Here is a 26,231-nt window from a genome sequence, read left to right as displayed (position 1 = left end):
CTAAATCTTATCCTTTATGGATTGTAGATTCGGGATCAACCGACCAGGCAACAAGATATCAAGCATTTGTGGAGTATCATCGGATTTCCACTGGTTCTAAGTGGATATAGGGAAAAAAATTTAGAGTTGAAGTCAAAGTTATTGGCACATGCAAATTGGACTTGTATGGTGGCCATACCTTACTACTCCTACATGATGTCCTATATGCTCCTGAAATTCGATGAAACTTGGTCTCTATTCTCTCTTATGGGTCTGGATATGATTTGCATATTTCAAGTACTAGTCTTATAATTAATCATGGTACTACTTATTATGGTTGTGGATACATTATGGATGATTTTTTTGTATTGGATGTTGAATAACATAGTTTTGTTTGCTTTTCTTTAACTTCATCTTCTAGTGCTACTTGTGGAGATGCGAATGTTTGGCATGCTAGACTAGGGTATATTAGGCAAGATTGAATGAATAGGTTGGCTCGAGAGGGCTTCTTGGGTTTCTCACCAAAGTGGATTTGCCCATATGCGAACTTGTTTAGCTAGAAAAGCAACAAGAAAATCTTTTGGGAAGGGTACAGAGCTAAGTATCCATTGTAATTAGTGCATTCCGATATATGTGGATCAATAAATGTGAGGGCGAGGTATGTGCTTCATATTTCATTACATTCATAGATGACTTTACTCATTTCGATCACATTTATTTGATTTCTCATAAGTTCGAGGCACTAGAGTGCTTTAGACTTTACCTCAATGATGTCGAGAATCAATTGAAAAAAAAGTGAAAACTTTGAGAATAGACCAAGAAAGGGAGTATCTATCTAAACAGTTCAAGGAACTGTTTAATGACAAGAGGATAACTAGATAATTAACTATTCTTAAAACTCCGCAATAGAATGGGGTTGCCGAGAGAAGGAATAGAATCCTTTTAGAAATGGTTAGGTCTATGATGATACAAGCAAATCTTCCAATTTCGCATTGGCGGGATGCTTTACTGACGGTTATCTATATACTCAACCATGTGCCCTCTAAATCCATCTCTTCCATCTCTTATGAACTATGGACTGGTAGGAGGTCCGACCTAAGTTCATTAAAATCTTGGGGGTGTGCTACTTATATTCACGACCCTTCCAATAAGTTTGAAAAACTGGATCTGAGAGGAAAGAAAAATATCTTCGTAAGATATTCACAATACTCGAAAGGATATGTTTTCTTAGGTGAACAAATGGATGGAAGTGTGACTGAGATTGAGTCACGAGATGCCACATTTTTGGAAGATGTTTTTTCTAATAGAGGTGAAGTATACAAAGAGGATATACTCTATGAGTTAGAAGATCCCGACTTCATCGGTGTACGATCTATTGAGGCACAACTAGATTTGCCTTAACCTCCTGAATCGACTAAGAGAAATTTATCTCTTGAGGCTGTAAGAGAAATACCTCAACCTCCTGAATCAAGTGGGAGAAATTTATCTCTCGAGGCTGCGAGAGAAACACCTCAACCTCCTGAGCCTAGTAGGAGAAGTAAACGAAAAATTATTCCCCACCAACGTTTCAAGATTGAAGGGGAAGCTTTGATTGTATCACCTCAGGATGATGAGGAACCTTAAACAGTTTTCGAGGCTCTCTTATGTCCTGCAAGGGAAAAATGGAAGAAAGCAATGGAAGAGGAAATGGATTCCATGAAGGTCAATCAAGTCTGAAAATTTATCGATCTTCCGTCTGGCCGCAAGATAATTGGAAACAAGTGGGTTCTCAAAATCAAAACATAAGGTTGATGGATCCATAGAAAGATATAAGGCTTGCCTGGTAGCAAAAGGCAACACCCAACAAGAAGGTATAGATTTTGAAGAAACCTTATCACCAGTGATAAGATTTACGTCGATTCGCTTTATTCTAGCCATAGTAGCCTAGTTGGACTTAGAAATATACCAAATGGATATAAGACGGTGTTATTGAATGATGAGCTAGATGAAAAAATCTATATAGAGCAACCCATAGATTTCATTATTAAAGGCCAAACACATAAGGTATGCAAATTACAGATATCTATATATATCTTAAACAATCATTTAGACAGTGATATTTGAGATTTCATCAGACTTTAATCTCCTATGACTTTAAAATGATTGAAGAGGACTACTGTGTTTATGTAAGCAGTCCAAAGGCAAATTCATAATTTTGTCACTCTATATGGATGATATACTATTGGCTGGAAATGACATAGAATTTCTCCAGTCTATAAAAGAGTGGTTAACATCGAACTTTGAGATGAAAGATATGAGAAAAGTGGATTTTATATTTGGTGTTAAAATCCATAGAGATTATTCAAAGAAGCTTTTAGCTCTGTCAAAAGTCATATATTAAAAAAAAATTTGAACGATTTAACATGTCAAATTGTAACCTCATAGACACTTCGATCGAAAAAAATGAAAACTTAAACCTTACTATGTGTCCAAAAACTTCAAAAGAAAGAGAAGTCATGTCTAAGGTACCATATTCCAGTATAGCAGGGAGCTTAATATATGCAATGATGTGTACACGGTCAGATATTTGTTACACCATCGGTTTTGTAAGTCAGTTCCAATCGAACCCTGGAAGTGGACACTGGAAGGCTATCAAGAGAGTGCTGAGATATCTGAAAGGAATCATAGAATATTGTCTTTGTTATCAAGGATCTGATCTACGCTTGACAGGTTACACTGATGCTGATTATGGGGGGGACCTAGATGAGCGCAAATCGACATCAAGTTATGTATTCTTGCTCGATAATGGTGCCATATTTTAGAGTAGCAAGAAATAAATCTATATAGCTCTGTCTACAATGGAAGCAGAATTTGTAGTATGTTCTGTTAGGGTAAAAAAAGCTGTTTGGTTACAAAGGTTCCTTGAAAATTTAGAAATACGAAATAACAATGATAGGCAAGTGATTATAAATTGTAATAGCCATGCAGCTATTGCCTTCACTAAGGATTCTAAATATCATAGTCATACCAAACACAATGATACCAAAAATAATTTTGTTAGAGACATCATTGCACAAAAGAAAATTAGTGTGCAATACATTTCTACGCATGAGATGATAGCTGATCCCCTGACGAAGCCCATATATAGAGATGTATTTTTGAGATATGTAAAATCCCTGGGCTTGCGTAGAATATAATGTTGATGTACTATATATAATACTCTGTGTATTGTTTCCAATCTTAGAATGAATGAATGTTGATGTATATTTTTTTTCATTCAATTTGTGCCCATAAGTTCTCTATGAGAGAATTATGATCTACGTGCCCATGAGCTATCTACGTGAGATCATTAGACTTAGACACACACATTGCATATTAGGTACACATGAGAAAAATATGTCTAATAGGCATAAGACTGGCCCTCTCATACGGACAGTCACCTCTGACATTGTGAAAAACGTGTAGAGATGAGACTTCACTCCTCGATAGAATAAAAAGTCATCTTGATAGTGATTCAAGATGAGGTCATATCAATGAATTTATTTATGACTGAGATGGATACACCTACTATCCATCTTAGCCTATTAGTTACCAGACATAGATTCTCAATAGAAAGAGATTATGTGGAGCAATTGGAGAATTCAGATTAGATACTGGGGTGGATCTGAATTTAAATCTGTACGGTGCTATTATTAAGAAATTAATAACATGCGCTCTCTTTGAAAGAGAAAGAATACCGTAGCATATGATTCATACCACATGTGCGTAGTCGACCAATAAGAGAAGTGAGTGAATGGATCTCTTTTTCCTCACTGTGTGTGAGACCCTTAAGGTTTATAAAATCTCAGTATCCTTTTTTGACTTTTGACTATTTTTTCAAGTCTTAATTTCAATAATCACTACTTTAGCATGTTGCTGACAACTATAAGAGATTCGGCTTTATGAAGCATGTCTTGGAAAGTGGTTGTGTTAAGACCAATAGACTCAAGTCAGAAAGAAAGATACATTTTTTATTTATATCTAGAGATATATTCACTGATCGCTCAATTATGTTGTCTATATGAGACATAATTATGAATATGTTACATGTGAAAGGTCAAGTATGCTCTTTGCGATAGTATATCGTTTGTAAAAATGAGGGATCAAAGATACTTAGATCAATGTAACAAAATAAATCTGGAGTACGGCAAGATACGAATAAATCTTTGATGATTAGATCATGAGTATTTATGTATCCCTAATAGGTGCACGATATTATTGCTCTAGTGTGCTTGCTGGTCGTACGGTCTACTTATTGAGTATGAATGTGCATGAGAGAGAATTTTAATCACGTCAATTCCATCATGTGTAAGTGGAAGATGTTGGAAAATTAGATGGGCGCCCATGATGGATCAACCCGACCTGATTCAAACTACAGAGCAATTTGATGCATGACTTAGTGGCCATGTAGAAAGCCATGTGTGTGTGGCAAGTTATTTTTGTGGGACGTGGGCCACATTGGTGGTTTTTATGCTGGTGAATATATATAAAAGAAATTGCACAGAAGACATCACAGGGAGTGCGTGAAACAAAAAGGAAACAGGGGCAAAAAGTCCTTCGTCTTTTTGTGAGATAAAATAGAAAACGGAGAAGGCATGTTGCCTCCTTAATTTTCTAATGGGAAGATTACAATTTGTGCTCAATTGTTTAGTTTGTGCAATTTAGTCCAGCACAGTTTTTTTTTATTTCTCTCTCTCTCGTATGGCATTTAGACTGTAAAAAGTGAACCCGTTCCATCTACGATCAAGTTTCGATCGGACCAGTGATCCAATCGATAAATTTGATCTGGGGATTTGCAAATGCATTGGTAGAAACCGTAAGTTCTACTTTAGAATTTAAATTCTTATAGCTTGGAAGAAAATGTTGGAATTTCAACATTATGAATATCATCATCCTTTCCTTGATTCTCAAGTTCATCTCTTTTACATGCTTCACATTCAATTTGAATGTGTTGCAACAATTCATCTAATTTTATTGACTTTTTTTTATACTTTAAATATCGATCCTTCCATGAAGGTATAAGCTTACCAATAATTATAGAAATTTGAAAAGTCTCCAAAAATGGTTCACCCCCATCAGCACATTCACATGTAATGTTGTTTAAAGCATTTATTTCCTCAATAATAAGCTTTGAATCAAACAACTTAAAATTAATGTATTTGTTAACAAAGAAAGAACGATTTTTAATATCCTCGTTAGCATACCTTTGTTGGAGTGCATTCCATAACTCAAGAGTGGTACCATCTTGTGAAACAAGTTGAATAAATCATTGATCATAGTATTGAGAAGAGTGTAACGGTATATATAGTCATCTTTTAACCACTTTCTTTATTTCTCGATGCACTCTCTATTGCTTCCTTCTCTTTGTGGATACGGCACGGTCAATACATAAGCAACTCTAGTAATAATGAGTTGAAAATAAATCTTCATCATCTATCTTTTATAGTTTAGCACATCAAGCCTTTCAAGCCTCTTTATCCCTGTAGTTTAGATCTTGATAGCCATAGAATCCATTTGAAAAATCACCACCTTTAAATTGTTGTGCTGGATTGAAGATACAGAAAAAATATAATAGAAGAGTAAAGTACTTTTAGGAAACTTTCTCAAAGATAATGATTTTTCTCTTTTAGGTGCAAAAAGGCTCTTGAAAATCGTATCCCCAGGATATAATATCCAATGCAAAGATGATGTAAGATTCCACTTCTTAATCACCTTTAATCAAGAACCCACACCCAAAAAGATAAAGAGTAAAAAGAGGATTTTAAGAAAGTATAAATCCAAATAAGAAAGCAAATTGATTCTCGGTTTCAAAAATTCCGTAGATTTATAAGAGTCCAAATGTCGCATAATTTCAGAAGTGATGCAACTTCAGAATCCAAACATTACATATGATTCCTTTCAGAAAAGGTGTAACCCTATGAAACTTTTAAATGTTGTCCGATTATAACTACCTAAGAGTTCTAAAAATTTAAAACTTTAGATAATATATATCTTTCAGAAATAAAATACTTAACAGATTTTTATATATTTAAAATTTTTATTATTAGAAAATATATTAATTGCAGGACATGTTGATCCATCATATGCAAGTGCACATCACAAGGCATAACTGCAGTGGGCCTATCAAATTAGATTCACAGCCTCATACGATGATCTCCCTAGTCCCTGTGAACTGGAGGAACCTCAGAGATAAATCTCATTAATGAATAAATCTGCTTCCGAATCAAGATTTGCACATTTAAATTTCAGCATGCTAGTCAATGACAGATGAGTGACCATGCACCAAAGATTTGGCCACTGGAAGCCCACCAATGCTCTCTATTCCAATATTAGATAACTTCAAAGAAAAAAAAAAAAAAAAAACTCTAGATTTAGGACCACTTCCTCTATTCCCTCTGATGTCTTTCTCGCACCTGCTTTCTTTCATCAAAAAAAAAAAAAAAATCTAGCTTTCTTGTCTATATACGAGTTTCTATCTTCGGTCAACTAACTATGGTCGAAAATCTATTACCCGACAATACTTTGAAGAGTAATTCTATGCCGTGCCCATTTTGCAAGCACGTAAATTTCATTTTCCACATGTTGTGGGATTGGAATAACTAGCAGGAATTGGCGTGATACTCGCCGGTTGTTTGATTATTGAGTTGCCAAACTAGCATTAGTGGGCATAGTGCTTTGCATGTCCTTTATAAGGCCCCAACGCATTTTCCTTCTGAAAATGAGAATATTATTACACAATCAAGAAGTGAAATATGTCTTCTTACTCCAAAATGGTCAAGCGCGTCTTAAGATTGATTTTTTACACCATTAGAATTTATTTGGAAAATCCAATAGGATTGGGCCAAAATTCCTGCTACATTCATGGATTGATTAGCTCACTAGGCAGAGCTCATATAAACCCAAAGAAATGCTTTGTGCACCGTGGGCAGCGCAGAATGCATGCACCGCTCATAATGATAGGCTCATGTGCGGGATCGGGGCACGGCATACAAAAAAAAATTTCTTAAGACTTCATGCGTGAGCCAATCACCGTGGATAGTGCATGCGGTTCTGCACCGCTTGCGGTGCACAAAAGATTTCGATAAACCAAACATCCTCCCAACCCAAATCCTATTTAGACCAACAGGCCCATAGACTTAGATTTAGGCTAAGACTTGGGCGAGTCTTTCTACAGGATAATCTTGTGGGAATACCCAAAGAGGCTACTGTGGTTGGATTTCAAAGAAGTGGTAAATCACTTGTTCTTTTTCACTTTTATACTAGATGTTTAAGAATGCAGTACTCCAAGTATATGCTTTAATTTCTTTTCCTTCAATATTGAGTTTTGTTTTCCTGATCTGCAACCCCACCAAAACACCACAAAACAATAGGTTATAGGTAGCATGTGAAAAGATAGCTTACTTCGAAAAGAAAAGGGCCATCCCCAGATTGGCTCAAAAAGTAGTCTCTTTCTGATGCAAGTCCTTTTTTTTTTTTTTTTTTTTGCCAATTTTTAAACAGGTTACAAAAACATTTCTGTAAAGATGAGACTTTATTTAGTGTAACTAAAGTAGGAGCTTACGTTAAACTTATCTGAGGCTAAAGTGTTTAGTTAACTACGGTCCACCAAAGACATCGAAGTAAGCAGGCTAAAACAAAGAGATAGCTTCCATTAATCAAGGGTAAACTAATCTAAGATTTACAAGAGAAGCAATATGCATCAAATGAATATTTTAAATGGTTTATTAGATAAGGAAATCATGCTATAAAATTTTATTCCCTTTTTACGATTGAACAATGATTGATGTAGTATGCCGATCAATCTACTCCAAATTATGTCTCCACAGATTCTAGTTTTACCTATGCATATCAGATGCAGTCAACATGCAGACAAAAGAAAAGCAGGTTATGCATAATTTTGATATCTCTTGTGATCTAAGCTGATAATAGGGTAGAGGTAAGGAAAGAGAGGCCCACAATTAATGGCCTGAAAAACCACAGAAAATTTTGCCAGTCCCATTCTAATAGTCAATGTGGGAAGAGCAACCGGTCATCCTTCCTCAAAGATATCCCTGGTACTTTAGCACTACCAGTTAATTCTAAAAACCATCAATAACTATCATGAAGATAGAGTGTTGCAATCTCAAAGAGGGCAAAGACCATCAGAAATCTTAAAAGTATATAGGTCACCTTCAAGAAAGGACAGCTTATTTGCAATGCTTTAGCTACAAGCTCTACATCAGAAGGAAGACTCCATCCACAACATTTATCAAAGGTGCAAAGAAGCCATCATATGAATGGGAAACCTCAGCTCTCTATCCATGTAGGAGAATCTCAATTAGAATAAAAAAAAGGGGAAGAGGCCCTGCAAAGAGAGAAGAAAAAGGGATAGCTTGCGACCCTTGTTCACAAAGCTTCAGTCTTTGTTTCATCTCGTGGCAACACCTACCAATGACAGTCTACTTGTCTTCTAAGCAAAACTGACATCCAAAGCCACTTCCACCATCCATCCACACCTTCCCCACCTTCCTTTATCCTCCTGCTCTCTCCTTCTGCCTGCTATCCTAGATAATGCATCTCCAAGTCATCTAGTATTCCCTCAGAAACAAACATCAACAACCGGTTCTCAATAATTCATCAGTTCATAATATTACCAAAAAAGAAAAAAAAAGCTGTGAAATGGGATCATTCCAAATGCCTGCAAACTTTCCAAGTTCTGCATTGCCAGAGTCCTCTTGTGCCTATCTACTCCAAGAATTGAAGGTTAGTTGGTTCTGAAATTTAAGATTCTTAATCTTTCAAAAAGAATACAAGGTTGTTGGTAGAATCCAAAGTACTTTACTGATTTCTTCCTGCTAAATTTGATGAACTGCTGGAACCGAATAGATGATTTGGGATGAAGTTGGGCAAGATCAGCTTGAACGAGAGAGAGTTCTCCTTGAACTGGAGCAAGAATGTTTGGAAGTTTATAGGAGAAAAGTTGACAGTGCTAATATCTCTAGAGTTCGACTACATCAAGCACTGGCTGATTCAGAAGCTGAGTTAACTAATCTTCTGCTTTCCCTTGGAGAGCGATCATTACCGGGCAGGGTGAGCTATAACAATGATCTCTCTCACATGCATCAAATGCAATAGATACCATCAAATTAGGACATGCCTTAGTTTACATGCACTAAGTAGTACATCTCTTGTACAGCCAGAAAAATTGACAGGGACACTAAAGGAGCAGCTTGATTCCATTACACCTGCACTTCGAGAAATGCAGCTGAGAAAAGAAGTCAGGATGAACCAGTTCCAGGAGGTTCAGACACAAATCCAAAGGATTTCATCAGAAATTGCGGGTCACTCAGAATATGATAGTGTTGTTGTGAATGAAGGTGATCTCTCACTGAAGAAACTCGAGGAACATCAACATGAACTTCAGAGACTTCGCAAGGAAAAGGTACTGCGCATTAATCTGAAAATACTTGTGTACACCTCTTACATGACATGATATTTTTTTTTTTTTTTGGTTTTTCATTCATTCTGAAAGAGTGATAGGCTCCGGAAAGTGGAAGAGTACATAAATGAGGTGCACAATCTTGCTGAAACAATGGGGATGGATTCTTCCAAAATCATTACTGATGTTCACCCAAGCTTATTACATGGTTCAAGCGGACAGCAATCAAAGAATATTAGTGACACAATTTTGGACAGACTCAAAAGCACAGTACAGCAACTCAAAGATGAGAAGCAAAAGAGAATGGAAAAGGTGCCTTTTTTTTTTTTTATTTGTCCTTCCTTCTATGCTTTTCGTCTCATAGTAACATAGCAACAGGAGAAATGAAAACAACCCCTTGGTGTTGTGTAAGTTGCATAGTTTGTAAACTGCGGGGCTTTACACTACAAGTACTAATAGTTTATGAAAAGGTAATTGCCAAAACCAAAATATTCATATTGTAACAATATGCAACACCATAAAGTACTCATATTTGCTCTCAAAATGGCTATAGCCCAGTGGTTGGACCTCTCCAAATGGGAGGATGCTCTAGGTTTGAATCTTAGAGGTGTTTCCCATGCGTTTAACCCTGGTAAGTCTACTTCATGGTGCTTCCACCGTTATTCCTCCGGAAAAAAAAGAAGGGAGAGGATTGCTGTATAGCAACTTGCAAGCATCCAAATAAATGGTTGAAAAAAAGTCAGCTTAGAAATGTCTGAATCTGGTCGCTTAGTATTGATGCATGGCACTATGTAGTTGTGATCAGAACTGAGTTAACTAACAATTAAATTAAGACAATCAGAACAAAATATCCATAAGAATCTTATAATGGTAATAAAACAAGATCTTTTGCATCCAACTTCATATCATTATAACAGATGAACTTTGGTATCACCAGAATATATGTAATATTCTGCAAAATGAACAAGGATGACTTTTGTTGAATAAGATTGGAATTACACTCTTTAAAAATCATGTTGTGGATTTCTCTTTTTTTTCACAGAAATGTTGTAGGAATGTTGATGCGTTGTTTAACGGATCCAAGGTCCAAGAAATTTCTTGAATTGAGATTTTAAAATGATATCTATTGTTTCGGATGAACAATACATGTCGGGCATTTTAAGATTCAAGATCATTTTCAAGACATATTTAACATAATAGTCGCAGCATTTCAAGATTGAAGGTTACATATGAGATGGACTGGATTGATGTCATACGTTGCACAAACTCGAAATTACCGAATTTACAGAAGATGGATTGGAGCAAAATTTTTGTAGCAGACCATCACTATGATTAATTGTTTAGAGTCAAATTCCAATCTAGTTTTCCCAGTCATGAAATTTTTCTTAATCATAACATTACTCTCTCACCACTTCCACAATTAGTCAATGATAATACACTGCAATATTTGCAACTGAAGATTACAGAAACTACATATTTGCAGCTTCACAGGCTTGGGAAAGCATTGACAAATTTGTGGAATCTTTTGGATACACCCATGGAGGACCAGCAACCGTTTTCTCATATCAAATTTTTTTCATCGTCAGCCTCAGTAAATTACACTTTAGGCCCTGGAAGCCTTACACTTGACATAATCCACCAGGTACAGGCAGTTGACCACATCATAATACTTGAGGCTTCAGATTATTTTTTTTTTAAATCTTCTTTAATAAATGTTTCAGTATTTAGTCTATACTGGTTGCTAAAATGGCCAGAATTGCTTGAAACATGATCCAGGCTGAGTCTGAAGTAGAGAGATTGGATCAGTTAAAAGCAAGCAAGATGAAAGAGCTATTCTTTAAAAAGCAAATTGAACTCCAGGGCATATGCAAGAAATCTCACATGGAAGTACCTTCTCAGTCTGAGATGGAAAATATCATGAAACTGATCATCTCTGGTGGGCCTCTTGCTTCAATTTTGTTAAATGATCCAACAATTCACAGTAGTACTTTCAGTAATCCAATAAATTTATATGCACTGCCTGAAGGTGAGATGGACCATTCTGACCTCCTCACGTGCATGGAAGAACATATATGTAAAGCAAAAGAAGAGGCGTGCAGCCGGAAAGACATCATGGAAAGGTTGAAAAGTGGATGGCTTCATGTGAGGAAGAACGCTGGCTGGAAGAGTACAGCATGGTTATTCCTAATCCATCAAAATACATACTCGTCCAGCGTTATCCTTGGTATCCTAAACTCTCAATCATGTCATTTTGATAACTGTTTACAGGATGAGAATCGTTACTCGGTAAGCAGAGGGGCTCACAAAAACTTGAAACGTGCAGAGCGTGCTAGAATTATAGTCAACAAGATTCCAGGTAAGAAGTGATCGTAGCAATCAAGAATGATGATGCAACATAAACTGATATGATCTAATGCAGCTTTGGTCGAATCGCTGATGACCAAGACTAAAATTTGGGAAGAGGAAAGGAAGAAAGTTTTCTTGTATGATGAGGTGAGACACAAAACCCTAAGTAACATGCTCTAGTTTTTACCCTTTTGTTCTGTTAAGATGTTGCATGTAACTTGGTCATGACTACCCATGGATCATCTTTTGTATCCCATTGTGAAGTTAAGATATTCTGTTGTCAAACTAAAACTAAAATGCAACAAACTTAGAGAAAGAATTTTAAGCATTAAAAAGATTTAAAAAGTTGCAAAGTTCTGTTTTATATAGCCCAAGACATGCATTTTGTTTGAATAAATTGTTAAAAGGACACAAGCAACATTATGATGTGGTTAAACTGTGTACTAGGATTAATATAATTCCATTAAAGGAAAATCACTTCTTCAAAAATCAGTAAGCAATCATGATTGTAAGTGAATTTTCTAGTACCAGGTGGCTGATAAAAGATTTGGGGCAGACATATTCTCTTTCTTCTCACATGTAGCTTCTTGATTTCAAATATCAATTCTATTTGATTTCCAAAAAAGAAAGTTTTTTTTTTAATTATTTTTTAAAGCATCCTGCTAATTCCACAACATCAAACAATCTTTCTGTGATTTGGCAGGCTCCTCTTTTGGCTATGCTTCAGCAGTACACTTTTCTGAGACAGGAAAAGGAAGAGGAGAAGTACAGGCAAAGAGTAAGTTTTTGATGAGGAACAAAAGAAAATTGGAAGAACGTCCTATGATGATCCTTCATAGGATGGACTGGTACTTGTAACGGTATCAAACCATGAATACCACTTTCACAATATTACTTGCAAATAATATCATTTTTCTACAGGAGAGAAAGAAAGTACAAGCTCAGGTTGCAGCAAAGCAGGACAGCTTTAGCTCAAGGCCAAACTCAAGCGCCAGTCATCTTCCAAACAGGAGCTTAAATAGCAGTTTCAGCAGTTATTCCCCTTCACACAGGAGGCTGTCTACCATGAACCAGCATCTAAGATCAAAACTTAATTCTGCAACACGAGGACCAAATTACAACAAAATGGGAAGGAAGAAACAGGTGGAGAGCATGTTGGTTAAGCACAACCATGCCCGTACTTTTAGAACAGAGACAGCATCAGAAATCTCTGCCACATTTTCAGGCCCATCATCTCCATGATTTTTCTTAACTAGGAAAATTGTCTTGCTTCATCACAAGACCATATCAGTAGAGAAGGAAAAGTAAAAATAAAAATTGTTGTTTGGAAAAAAAAGATGCTTGTAAGAGAGAATCCTGCATGTTACTACAACAGTTATGACTTCATATCTCTACATCCCAGGCCTCAGGCAGTTTCCCAAAAATTACTGATTGCATGAGTGAATGACTAAATTGCAGCCCAACATTCTGTAATGACCATTGCTGTACATACCATCAAGGATTCAAATCTTGGTGAGACATCCAGTGGCATATTAGGACAAGATACCATCCCATGTATCAAAACAGAACTATCCCGCATCATCCCAGCATCCCAATCGGGACGTATTGAAACATCTTCTATCCCAAATGTCGGGATGAGAGAGGACGGCAGCGCATCCCATTCATGAAAAAATCAGAACAGCTCCATTCCAAAGAATTTAAAACCATACCATAAGCATCCCCGAACTCATTTCCCACCATGGAACTCAGAATCTGCCATATGCTGAAAGATGCTAATCATTCCCAGTTAGTGGGTGAGATAGGCGCCATTTTTGTGCATTTCCATTGTTATTTTGATACAAAACCTGTGAACGAAATTAATATATCAGGCAAAATAGGATGGAGTTAAAAGGCATATTTGTATCAGTGTTCGATAGCAAGTTCATGATTCAAGACATGCGATTCGAGGGAACTCTGATGAACATCAATGCTTTCAACCTTTTTGCATGCACATATATCAGTGTCCCAATAAATAAACTGTCATAGTAAAATAATTCATAAATGAAGGTAGCAACATAGTTATCATCAACAATGACTAAATTGGTTGAGGATCTAATTATAATGGTGAATTAGGCCTAGCAAACTACGAAAGGCAAGTACAAGATGCATGGTTTCTCACAATTAGCATTACTTAGCATGATCAAATTGCCAGAAAACAAATAACAATATCGTGTTTGACAGGGCAGAGACACTCAGAAGATGGACAGAGCAATCATTTAATTGACTGAGAAACTTGCCTGCATTATGATTGGATCATCCAATCAAAGAAACAGGGAACTTCTAGTAATAAAGGCTGAGTGAGGACAGTTCAAGTACATTCCTTTTACATTTCTTTTTGATGATTCTTAGAAAAATTTTAAGGATGACTCCGGAAATGCAAACCATATTACTACTATCTTGAATTGGTGCAAGAATTCCAATATGTGTGAAAAGTAACAAAGGAATATATCTGATTAGACACTTGACTATGCAAGTTGAATTCAACGGAAACAAGTTTAAGATTATTGTTGAAGTTATTGCTAGAGACAACTCTTTGTCTAGCTCTACCAATATAATGGTAGAACTAGTTTCTTTCATTGGCAATTACCCCACTACTAAGTACCTTTATTGTGCAAGTGTGCACATCATCATGCACACGAAGATATTCATGAAAGGATACAAGCATACTGGTTACATACCTAGTAGAGATTTAGATATTTATCAAAGGCAACTTGGATAATTTACAACTTTTTGATCATCTCCCCTTGCGCATAAGTATTCATCATTTGGAGACACAGCAACCTGCAATTCACAATCAAATGTACCATTTACTTCTAGCACCAAGACCAAATAAGCATTCCATTATCAATAAAAGGCCACAGCAGATACAACTCACTGCAATAAAGTAAGAGATTACAAACATACAGTATTAACACATCTTTTATGGCTGATGATATGCCTGACACAAGGCTGATCTAGGGCAACATCTCACATTGCCATGCTATATACATAAATTTATTAAGATCAATTATAAGCATGATGGAAAAAGAAGAGAAAAGTTTTAAGGAAATGAATTTACCTCCCATCACCCCTCAAAGTAACCAATACAGGCTCCTTATGAAGCCACCAAGCATCATTTACACCTTGATCACCCTCATCAACATGACTGCACACAATCAAAAAATAAATAAAACATATCATTGAATATGACAAATGAATGCCAATGTAAGACATGTACAACTCATTGTGCAACATAAAACCATCACAAACAAAAAGCAGTTATATAACAATAAAATAAAATAAAAAAAGTAAGCAAGATAGGGATTTGTGATTAATAAGCAATAAGCTATATTATATCCATTAAAGGTTGACTTTATAAATTAAATTCTTAGCAGTTTTCTTGTATCGACAGCCAAATCTTCTGCAGAGGCAAGCTTCTCCAGATCCTCAGAAGTTTCATGCCATTCCATTATTGAGTATTTCAATTCTTACAAACCAACTCATTACCTTGTAAGCACTCCTTTAATTGTCCTTGTTCTGTTCACACATAATGCTTGCAATTCTCAAGCAATATAAGACTGACTCACTATGAGATCGTATAATACCTGATTGTCATTGTGCATGCCCATGTCATATTTGTTAGGCATTCCAGAAGAAGACATCCAACAATACAGCACTGTGTTGCCCATTATTCTGTTGCTACTGAAAGTGCTGTACATTAAAGATCACTCAATGATAATCGAGGTTTACTGTACCAAGCCATAAAGCCTGGTACGAGGCATACTATACCATATCAATAAGGTAATGGTATAGTATCAGGGCTCGATATAGCACTGCACCAATATAGTATCAGAGCTCAAATAGCCTCTGACGGCCGCCGGAAGCCTTTCTTCCTCTCCCTCTCCTTCTTTCCCCCCTCTCCTTTCTCTCTCTTCCTCTCTTTCTTCTCCCTCCCTCCGAGATGGCCACTTTGCTGTTTTGTACGCTGGAACCGGACCAGTTTTCCGCCAGTACGGTTCGACACAGCTTGAACCATCTAGCTCAGGACAGTTCGGAGAATGGTAGGAGGAACTTTGCATCCCATACCAAGGTGTGATTTGATGTACTAGAGGCAGAAAAACGATACGCAACCACTAAATGAAACACATGTCACCTGCAATAAAGAAATACAAATACACATCAGATAAAATATAAAAGCAGCAAAAAAAAAAAAGATCAATTTTTTTTAAAAAAAAGATAAAACTAAAAATTAGATACAAAGCAAAATTATAAGTTCTTTTTGGAACATTACTATAGTATCAGGCAGAGTGCAGCTGGGATTTCTTAGAATCTGCCAAATTCACACTAGTCTAAATATTTCTTTTAATAAAAAATATTTTCGTACTCGAACTCCTAGGATAGCAAGGAGAACTTGCTGCAAGCAACAATTGCTTGAAAAATCTCAAATGAAGAAAGTAGCATAGCAGACATATGCGGGAATATAGCCATGAGGATAAGTAGATGCAACAATGACTGCATTAGCCAACTACACATACCATAATCCTAACATATTACATTTAATTTCAAGTAATCTAAGCGAATGGTGTAACTCATACACATAGGACAACTATAAAAATGGGCAGCCTAGCTCCCGCCATTATGGGGTCCAAGAGGGTCGAGTATATATGGCCTTACCACCATGCACGGAGAGGCTATTTTCATGTTTCAAATCCATGACATCTAGGTCACAGTGAAACAACCTTAACATAGTGCCAAGGCTAACCCTCATAAGACAACATATGCAGTCCAAAATATAAAAGTACAATTTATGTCCCACCTCTATCTCATGGTGGATCAAGGATGAAAATCTATAATTTATATAGTGTGAACATGGCATCTAAATCTTATTAAACAGAGTAAAGGATACCTATTGTAGGTGGGAAGTCATGGCTGAAAATGTGGGAGGCAATCACCTATTGCCATCTATCTATCACATCAAAATGTACGGTAGGGAGTGACAGGAAAATGAAGGCAACAACCATGTTAATCGCAAGGCATAAAAGCCATATAATGAAAATAGTAATGTATGTCATCAAAAGAAGCAAAACCTTGAAAATTGAAAATAGAATAGGAAAAATACCATAGTAAATCAAAGAACAATTAGATAAGCCTCAAAATTCACAATTCAACCATCACAGAGAAACTTGATATTTCAGAACAGTACATAACATAGGTAAACCCTGTTTATATGAGGAACAAAATTCCAGTATCTTCATTCACCAAAGAGTTCAAAGCTTGTCAAATACATATGCTGGAAATCATGGATGCTTGTTGGACAAACACCCCCAATCCAATTAATCACAATAATGGAGCTCCCTTCTCGACTATAATCTCTAAGGAACCAAACAGGTCTATTGCTTTGAGGATACCTGCCCAAGCAACCATTTTCTCCAATATAGGTACCAAGGTAGGTTGAAGAGAGATGGCACTAGCTCATTGTATAAGAATGTGCTTAAGAGGAGGAGGAGGAGGACGAAGGAAAAAGAAGAATTTGAGCTTGATCTAGCTTAAAATGGATCCAACGGACGTGATTAAGTTCGTGGAACACTAACCAGACACCCTGATGGGACCATTGAAACAAATCCAACTTTATTTACATTCATGTCCAAAAACATGCATGCAAGGCCATGCAAACATGATCCACATGAACCATCAGATGCTCTATTGGTCCATTGGATGCATGACAGGCATTTCGGGTTTCACAACATCTTGCAAGCTAGGCCTAATTGACATCCAAGTCCCATAATCAAGCCTAATAGAACCATTGAGGCAGATGGACACAAGTATTTTAGTAGTTATTCTCAATAAGAAGCAGATGGACAGCATTGAGGCACACGTACTTTTTTAAATCAAAATTCTATGACAGAGGAAAAGTGTCATCAACAATAAGATTTTAAAATCAGCTTGTCATTAACAAAGACCCCTAGAGCTTTTGAAAGAATACACTAGTGCATGGTAGAACACACAGTACTGCTAATCCCAAAACATTATGACCTAACAATTTACAAAAATCATTTGGGGGAAGAATGACATGGATGATGTTATGTAATACATTGAGATGACTGTGGCCATGGATTGAAGCATCATGTACCATGCTTTGTCAACAAAGCTGGCAGGATAGATGCAGTCACATAAAATGCCAAAATCTAACACAATCAGCACTCATGCGCAAAAAGATACACAAGTTTATCAAAAGATTTAACATAGGCACACTAAGATATGCTATTTAATCCATTTCTCTTTAACCTAAATCAATTTTAACGGATTTACACCAGTGTAGACACTATAAACAAGCATTATCTTTACTGGACTATAGAAAATACTATCAGAAGTTACCTTACATATTTGTTGATCTTTTTTCCAATATGTTGTGTCGCATAGTTTCTTGTTCTTTATCATACAAAATACCATCACGCAACAATGTTTTCATATTAATGACACAAGCAAGGTCAGAATTCCTGGTAAGAGTGTAACAAGAGACATATTACCTATGACAATTAATCCATTGTAGGTGTTCTATACATATTGCACACACTACCAGTACTATCAGAACCCGACATACTAGTAGTGCAACTGCTAGTACCCGCACACTTCGTTGCATTATTACAGATATGAGCCAACAGTGCCAGCTCAGGCACACCAATACCTGATGCACATGGTTAATATGAAAAAAAGGGCAGCCTGTAGGGGTCATATCTGCTAGGCATCTAAAAATCTCTACACATATCAGCTATTGACATGCTTAGAACGCTAAATCCACTTAATCATTGAATACATAGGGATAAGAAACCATGTTTGGAATCAGAACTACATGTCTTCAAGTAAAACCCATGTTAAAATGATGACATAGACAAAAGGGAATTCCGCTGCAATCTTAATCAACTCAAAGACCTGCCAGACAACCTCCCTGTACTTGGATGTCTTCTTGGCTCTCCAGAATACGAAAAAATGACACCTAGAATAGCACAGAGACTTCCATGATTCAGTTTGAACTTAAGCAAGAATAAGATGTTTGATTGATTTTATAAAATATATTGCAGAAGAAATTAAATAAGAATACTGCCTTTCAATCTCATGTACAACGATGATATTAGATAACTACTTTTCAAGTTTATAGAACAACACAAGATAATCAACTGAAAAAAGCTCCAGACTGTAATGAACACGAAGAATGTTGTTTGAATTGGTTGCACATAGGTTTAAAAATAGAAAGCAAGTTAAATACGAACATACTAAAAACATGATCTTCAAGTTTATATGTCAAATTGTAACATATTCGGAATATTAGAAACTACACCAAACAGCCATTGAAGTCATGGCTGCTACCTAGGGTCAAAAAATGAAGAGAAGACCTTAAATACAAAAAGATCACTCTTATAGATCTCATATATGATGTTTGAACAAGAAAAAAAAAGGAATAGGCTAAATCAGGTTGGGCACAAGGATATATGAGAGAACTAACAAGAGAAGATAGCAGTCAAAATCAATGGAGGAACCAACTCTACAATCAATATTTTATCATGTTTCCAGTCTTAGGTAAATATCTAACAGATTGCAAGGCAACAATACTTGATTGTTTAACCTGTATATAGAAGCTTTAAAGGCTGAAGACAAAGGACTAACAAATATAAAGAAGAAAGATGGAAAAACGAAAGTGACAAGGAAGGGTGGAAGTTATAAAGACAACAACTCAACTCCCTTCAGCTATAGATTAGATAATTAGCCACTAAAGCCCAAACTGCAAAAAGATCTTAAGAGTAATTCTTTGTGCACCGCCTGCGGTGTAGAAAATCCGACGTGGAGTGCACCACTTCCTCCGATTGGACCACATAACCACCGCTTCCTGACGTACATTTAATGCCTGCAAGTTGGTGTTTGCGTTTAAAAATTTTGTATAACGAAAATACCCCTACCCAAAATTATGATATCCCTTCACAAAAAGCCCTTTATGACTTCCTGATACCTTGTATGGCTTCTATGAGTGACTTCCTGTGAATATATATGACTTCTTGTGAATATATATGACTTTCTGTGACTTTCTGTGAACATATATGACTTTCTGTGAACATATATAATTTTCTGTGAATATATATGACTTCATGTGAACATATATGACTTCTTATGAAGATAGATGACTTTCTGTGAACATATATGACTTTCTGTAAATATAAATAATTTTTTGTGAATATATATGACTTCCTGTGAATATATATAACTTTCTGTGAATATATATATGTTCAAAGAAAGTCATATATATTCACAGAGAGTCACAGGAAGTCATATATGTTTACAGGAAGTCATAAATATTCACATGAAGTCATATGACAGAAAGTCATACAAGGTATCAGGAAGTCATACAAGGTATCATGACAGTTAATTATACATGAAATTCTTATGATTATTGGGAAAACTTTAAAGCCTAAGATGAGAAATGGCATAGAATAACCAACAAACAAGGCTGCATATCCACAAGATTCCAAAATCTGGATCCTAAAATCACTGTCAAGCAAAGAATTTACATAGATCACAAACAATCTCTGCATTCAGTAGCAGGGTCACCTGTAACCCTGCTTTTTCTACTAAGAGATGCAGCGCACACGATCCTAAAACATGTCCAAACCTTCTGCAAAATTCAAATGATTTGATCCAGTGAAAGCAAATGTAAGGAAATAGAATATGTAAAATATACTTTTTCTTTATTTTAAGTAATATAGTTTTTTTGGGGGGAATGTTAGCCTTCACATTGTCATAAATTTGTCTGTATGTATAAATATATAAACATCTTCATTGAACCATGAGTCAACAAAGCTAAATTTCATTTGCTTACCATTACATGCTTCAACTGAATATTGCAAGAATACCTCATAAATTTGCAGATATCTCACCCTGAATGTGTGCTATGAGGAAAAAGTACCATAGAAAGTCTCCATTAGCACAATGCTAATTCTAAAACTTTCCAGTGCACATTATAATACCAGAATATTTAGAAAGTTCAAGTCAGAACAAGTCGATTTTGATGGAAATCAAGCCAAACTTGACCCTAAAAATCAATTTAGTCATTCGAGGCCAGTCCCAGTCAACAGCAAGCCAGTTTTAATGATTTCCACTAGTCTCGAAAAAAAAAACCATCACATTAGGTTTACTAATTATACAGGCACCAACCATCAGGTTTAGGTCATTCTCCCTGTCATTAACATATCTAGCTATATATTCTCAACTTTTGGATTATTAATTATAAATCTAACCTGTGAAAATTACTTTTCAAGAAAATTCAAAGCATTTGCCTCTAAGAAATTCCAAAGAAATGTGGTTTTTCTAGATATGAACCCTTTTCTAGGTCTCAAGTGATTGCAAAAAAAAAAAGAAAGTGAAACGGGAGAGAGGAGTTACATAGTAGATCAAGCAAAGTAGGTGGTGGATTTCTAAGATATAAGTTCAAATTTGCTGGATCTAACCTCAAATCTTGTAGGCATTTACACGAGATATATTTAACTGTAACCTTGTCAACATTTCATGGACTATTAGTTACATGACCATATTGCTCCATTATAAAATGGGTTCTTATCATTTAAAGTTTCCATTCATAAATAGTTTTTTTTTTAGTACATTTTACTTCTACAATCTTTTCGGCTGTAAGAAACTTGTGGAAAAGGAACAGAAAAACAAATATCCCCTGCTTGGAAAAGAAAATCTTACTTTTCCAATGCTTTAGTTATCGGAACATTCAGGACTTTATTGTAGGAGTAACCTTTACACCTCAAATAAGTTCAGCCTTTCATTTTCAGGTGTGCTTTTTTTCCAGCAAATATGGAAAGTATTCCCCCAGATTTTATGCTTTTTCAACATAACAAACACCGAAAAAAGATGCTTTTCTAGAGCTATCCTAGTTTCCTGTTCCTTTCTCTAGGCAACCAAATATGCCCTTACCGGCATTTACACTGTTAAGTGTTTCATTATTAGGTTGTTATCAAAAAAAAAATTGTGCTTTCAGACCTTTAGACTGAGAACACCAAAACCATGCTCCAAATATCACAAGTGTAGTATGCTCTAAAATCATGTGAAACATTTTTCTTGGCTTGGTTTACTTTGATCTCATTTTTCTGGTCTTTCACAGTGCTTAATTCTTTTGGCCAAAAAGACAAACTCAAGCCAAAACTGTAGAAACAGAAAATATCTAGACTTGGTGGGCCTAGCAAGAACCGAGTTTTCAAAACCTGATAGAAATCATTAACATGTGATGGGATCAATCATGTAAATCACAATTCTGGATGGAATGACTTGCTCAAGATATTAAAAATTAAACATTTAATAGCAAGAGAACTGGCAACAAAAACAAGTATGTGATATTTAATTTGGATACAAAGTACAGCTCGGCCTTCTAGCAGACAATTTCAAATTAATTATATATGCCTAAACAAATTTAGAAGAATCAGGAATCATCATTCACCAACACACTACTTACTATGTATCATCAATAGGATCCAGAAGTCATGAAGCAACAAAGCTAACATATCACATGATGCTTCAGTATAAGACCATGCAAGAGTCTCAATGACAGGATTCCTCTTTCTTTTTTTCCCACTTTTTGTCTCTAACAGTAATTTAGGCTTTGGCTGTTCAGTTACTTGTACGCTCACCACATCCCAAGAGTAAGATGCATATTTGGGCATAATCTGACACATACATCCCTTTTTCCCACAGCAGATGCGTCACAATTGGTATTAGTATCGGACTTTTGTACAACTGAATTTGATGGGCAGGACCCTTTGAAATTAATCACATGTTTGTGTTTTAAGAGGATATTCATCAATTGGCTTTGTAAATCTGTTAACTGAACCACATCAAAAGTGTACTGAAGGCAGGCAATCTGAAAAAGTCCCAGTTTAATTGCTTACAGTTCATATCTAAGAAAAGCTTCCTTGTTTTTAGGAAGTAACATTTTATTGTCACTTAAAACACCGCTTGCAAATGTGCCTACAAAATATTGGAATGTCAAAGTCTCATCCCAGCAAAGCATCCACGAAATTCAGTAACAAATGACACAGGCTTTGATACAACCAAGTGTTCTTACTCACCAAGGAAAAGCATGGAGAAAGTAATGGCGGCCTTAGCATGTTAGATTAAATGCAAAAGAACTGATCAGTAGATTTAAGGTTTTAAAGAAGAATGGAATTGAGAAGAAACATGACGTGTGGTAAAAACAACAAGAACTGGTGTCCACACACACACAAAAAAAAAAAAAAAAAAAAAAAGATCAAACAAGTCCTGTCTGCGCATAGCTATATATTACTACCATAAATAAATTTTAGTTTCCCTTTTGCTTATCATCACCAAGATAAGACTAAACTCGATTAGAATTTGGTGTAAAATTCAGTTACAGTCATTAACAACATGTATAACCATATCCAATACAAATGGAGAAATGCTTGCCAGTTGGTCATGGTGGCACATGATGTTGTACTCTTGCCTATTTCAAAGCTCATGACTATATGGTCTGTTAAATGGTTGAAGAAGATATTTTCTAGTACAGCCAGATAATGGAAGATTAGATTTTAAATTTAAAAGATGTCAATATTTTTGATGAGATTAAAAAAAAAAAATCGAAGATACTTGTATAGAAAGAGGTTTACACCATTTTTTTTTTTTGATGGAATCTGAAACATTTAAGTTTCAACAACTGAACTGAGCATTACTACATGGATCATGACCACTAGTACGGTCCTACCTGGTACCCTGGCGAATAAAGCATTGCAACATGCAAACCAATAAGAATCAGATTGAAGATTGAGCTTTCAAACCCACCTCCACACTGCACACACTCACATGCGAGTGGGGGTGGGAGGCCAGCTAATAATGACAATCCATCAATGAATTCACTAAAATACAGACCTAAAACATATTGTACAATGTGCTTGATATCATTAGTAGCCTTATCTCATGATATTCACCTGTTAGAGATCAGGAAATTTGACAAAGTAATTCCACATGAATTAAGGTTTGAGTGTGAGAACTTACATGAAAAAATTAAGCTAATATTCAAAGGCAAGAACTACATTGAATTTTAAGATTTGATTCATGTTCTTCAACAAAATCATCTCTTTTTTACATCTTTATGTAAAAAACATCACTAATCCAGTGCAGGTCAAGGGTTCACTCCTCCAAGGAAGAGGGATTAGCTAATGTTAAATGTATGACATGGCAGAGTAGCACTGATCTCAAAGACATTTCTTCCACCCCAAATCAATGTCATAGTCAATTGTTAGATATGCTTCTTAAATGTATTGCATGAAAGAATAGCACCCATTCCCAACAGCGTTTCTTTCAGAACAAATCAATAGCATAGTCAGTTGTTAGATATGCTTCATGAAAGCACTTCAGCAGTTAACACATAAGTATAGGATATCAACACTAATTGAATGCTCGATCATTGAAATATGAAGTTCCATGTTTCCAAAATTTTTCAACAAAATGATTGATGTCTAATACAAATATCATGTAGATGAAATGCAAAAAGCATGGAAATAAGAAGAGATTCTCCTAATTTATGCATTGATATCAAAAGCACATAAATAACACTAGAAATGTTCTATACAACATCAAATAAAATTCATACATAGAAGAGGAACTTCTTGCATTGTCATCCCACCATTGAGGGCCTTCACAGAAGCTCTGGTGGCTGATAGATGCAAGCTCTGTTCCAAGTATCAACTTTTGTGAATTTGGTGTCATCTTATAATAAATACAAAATGCAATAGATTTACACAAAATGAATTTACAAACGTAGCATAACTATGAAGAGAATAAGAACTGTCTCAAAAAATACATGCATGAAGCTACCAGATTTAAATCGATGTTGGGGAAGAAAACCTAGGATGTAGAGTTCTCTACAAGGATCTAAAATGACAGTAGTAAGATAGGTAAGACCACTACTATCTTTGCATGCTTAAATTTCGTATTCATGCCTTTATGCATAGAATATCTGATAGACTACAAGTGCTTGGCCATGCATAGCAAGCAGAGATTAGCTCCCAAGTTTGTAAGTTTTGAGCCATACTGCTTTAACTCCAAAGTACTTTAGGACAGGACCATTTGGAATTTGCTTACTTGGTTCATGGCAACATTCAGCATGCTGTTTTACTCATGTACTTGAACCACTAGCTCAGATATAATCAGTTATTCTTAGTCTATGTTGGGTATCATTACAGTAACTTAAAGTATCCTATATCTTTTCCATGTTCATACCATACAAAAAATGTGATCAATTACCTGAACCATGCATGACAGGACATTTCTTTGTCTAGTAGGAGTGGATGCTTTTCATGTAAGAAATTTAATTCAGAGTCTGGGTTATGATGAGGTTAAAGTTCTGCATGCCAAGATTGGCATGCCAGCCCGAGCATCTCAATCACTGCCATGTAACCATCTGGATGTGCAAGTTAATATATTGTTGCCTTAGTAGTGAATGCCACCAAAACAAGAAACTGTACCATTACAATACCCTCATCAATCAGCCAGAACTTGGAATGGTATCCAATACATTTACTACAAGAACAGAAACGAGGCCTGTGAAACAACATACAAGCAAAAAAGGAATTAACAAGTGGAATACAGAAAGAATAAATAATAAACAAAGCAGAACATCAGCACATTTAAATAGTCAAACAAGATCAAATTAATAGAAATTTAGACACCGAAAGTTTCCAATAATATCTTGACTAAACTTTCCAAGGCTCTGTTTTAATGCTCAGGAAGCAAGAGAAAAGAAAGTTTGTTTAAGGAAAATCCTTTTTCCCAGTGTTTGGCAGTGAAGGGGAATAAAATCAAAAAGAAAAACTTGAAGAGCATATGACAGTGTTAACATTTCTAAGCACCCTAAAATTTTTCCACGTCAAAAGGCAGTGATTTGGAATAGAAAATCAAATATTTCTTTTCCTATGCTGCAATTTGAACAATATAACAACAAAACTGCTCCATGACTAACCACCTCTTGCACAACCAAACAATTAAAATTTTCTTTAGAACTCTCTTCTTGATCTTCTGAGTGCAATCAAACAGCAAAAAGTCCCACTTTTCTTTTTTAATATAAGAGGATAGAAATACCTGTCGATTCATTTTATGAGAAGATAAAGGTTTCTATTCTTTTCTCTTACATTGGAGAAAAAATTATATTTGTTTCGCTTTCTCAGTAACCAAACAGTTCGCATATGTTTCCTAGGCTAAAAATATAAAATACCAACAAACAGGAAAAAAAATAGAAGTACGAAATGATTTATTCAAAGTTTGAATTCATGAAACAAGCCATCTAGCAGTATTGTCAGCGACCGTGTGATCAGTATATAAAACATTTCACTCCATTGAACCCACAAAACTGCCACACGATATATGAGAAACATGGTTATTATTGGATTCCAAG

The 26,231-nt window shown here is 35.7% G+C and overlaps 1 protein-coding gene and 1 non-coding gene across 2 annotated transcripts in view; one reads left to right on the top strand and one right to left on the bottom strand.

The window, feature by feature from the left end:
• The first annotated feature begins 8,337 nt into the window (after window positions 1–8,337).
• Window positions 8,338–13,003, top strand: LOC105048912 (65-kDa microtubule-associated protein 8). Its single transcript, XM_010928399.4, is given in 13 exon segments — window positions 8,338–8,739; window positions 8,863–9,066; window positions 9,173–9,418; window positions 9,509–9,727; window positions 10,899–11,057; window positions 11,192–11,351; window positions 11,442–11,528; window positions 11,531–11,592; window positions 11,684–11,771; window positions 11,835–11,908; window positions 12,293–12,340; window positions 12,465–12,539; window positions 12,683–13,003. Coding segments are annotated over 13 exon segments (1,827 nt in total). The 5' UTR covers window positions 8,338–8,655.
• LOC105048955 (uncharacterized) overlaps window positions 12,625–26,231 on the bottom strand; it is a 45,279-nt gene continuing 31,672 nt past the window's right edge. Inside the window, exons 5-10 of the transcript XR_012142837.1 lie at window positions 24,432–24,510; window positions 18,710–18,773; window positions 15,385–15,932; window positions 14,859–14,945; window positions 14,479–14,581; window positions 12,625–13,605 (exon numbers count right to left, since the gene is read on the bottom strand). This is a non-coding gene — a transcript (uncharacterized protein). The remainder of the gene's footprint in view (window positions 13,606–14,478; window positions 14,582–14,858; window positions 14,946–15,384; window positions 15,933–18,709; window positions 18,774–24,431; window positions 24,511–26,231) is intronic.

This window comes from Elaeis guineensis, chromosome 7 (assembly GCF_000442705.2).
Source record: "Elaeis guineensis isolate ETL-2024a chromosome 7, EG11, whole genome shotgun sequence".
NCBI lineage: Eukaryota > Viridiplantae > Streptophyta > Magnoliopsida > Arecales > Arecaceae > Elaeis > Elaeis guineensis.
The sequence above is the reverse complement of the archived record's forward strand: the minus strand, read 5'-3'. Positions and strand labels throughout refer to the sequence as shown.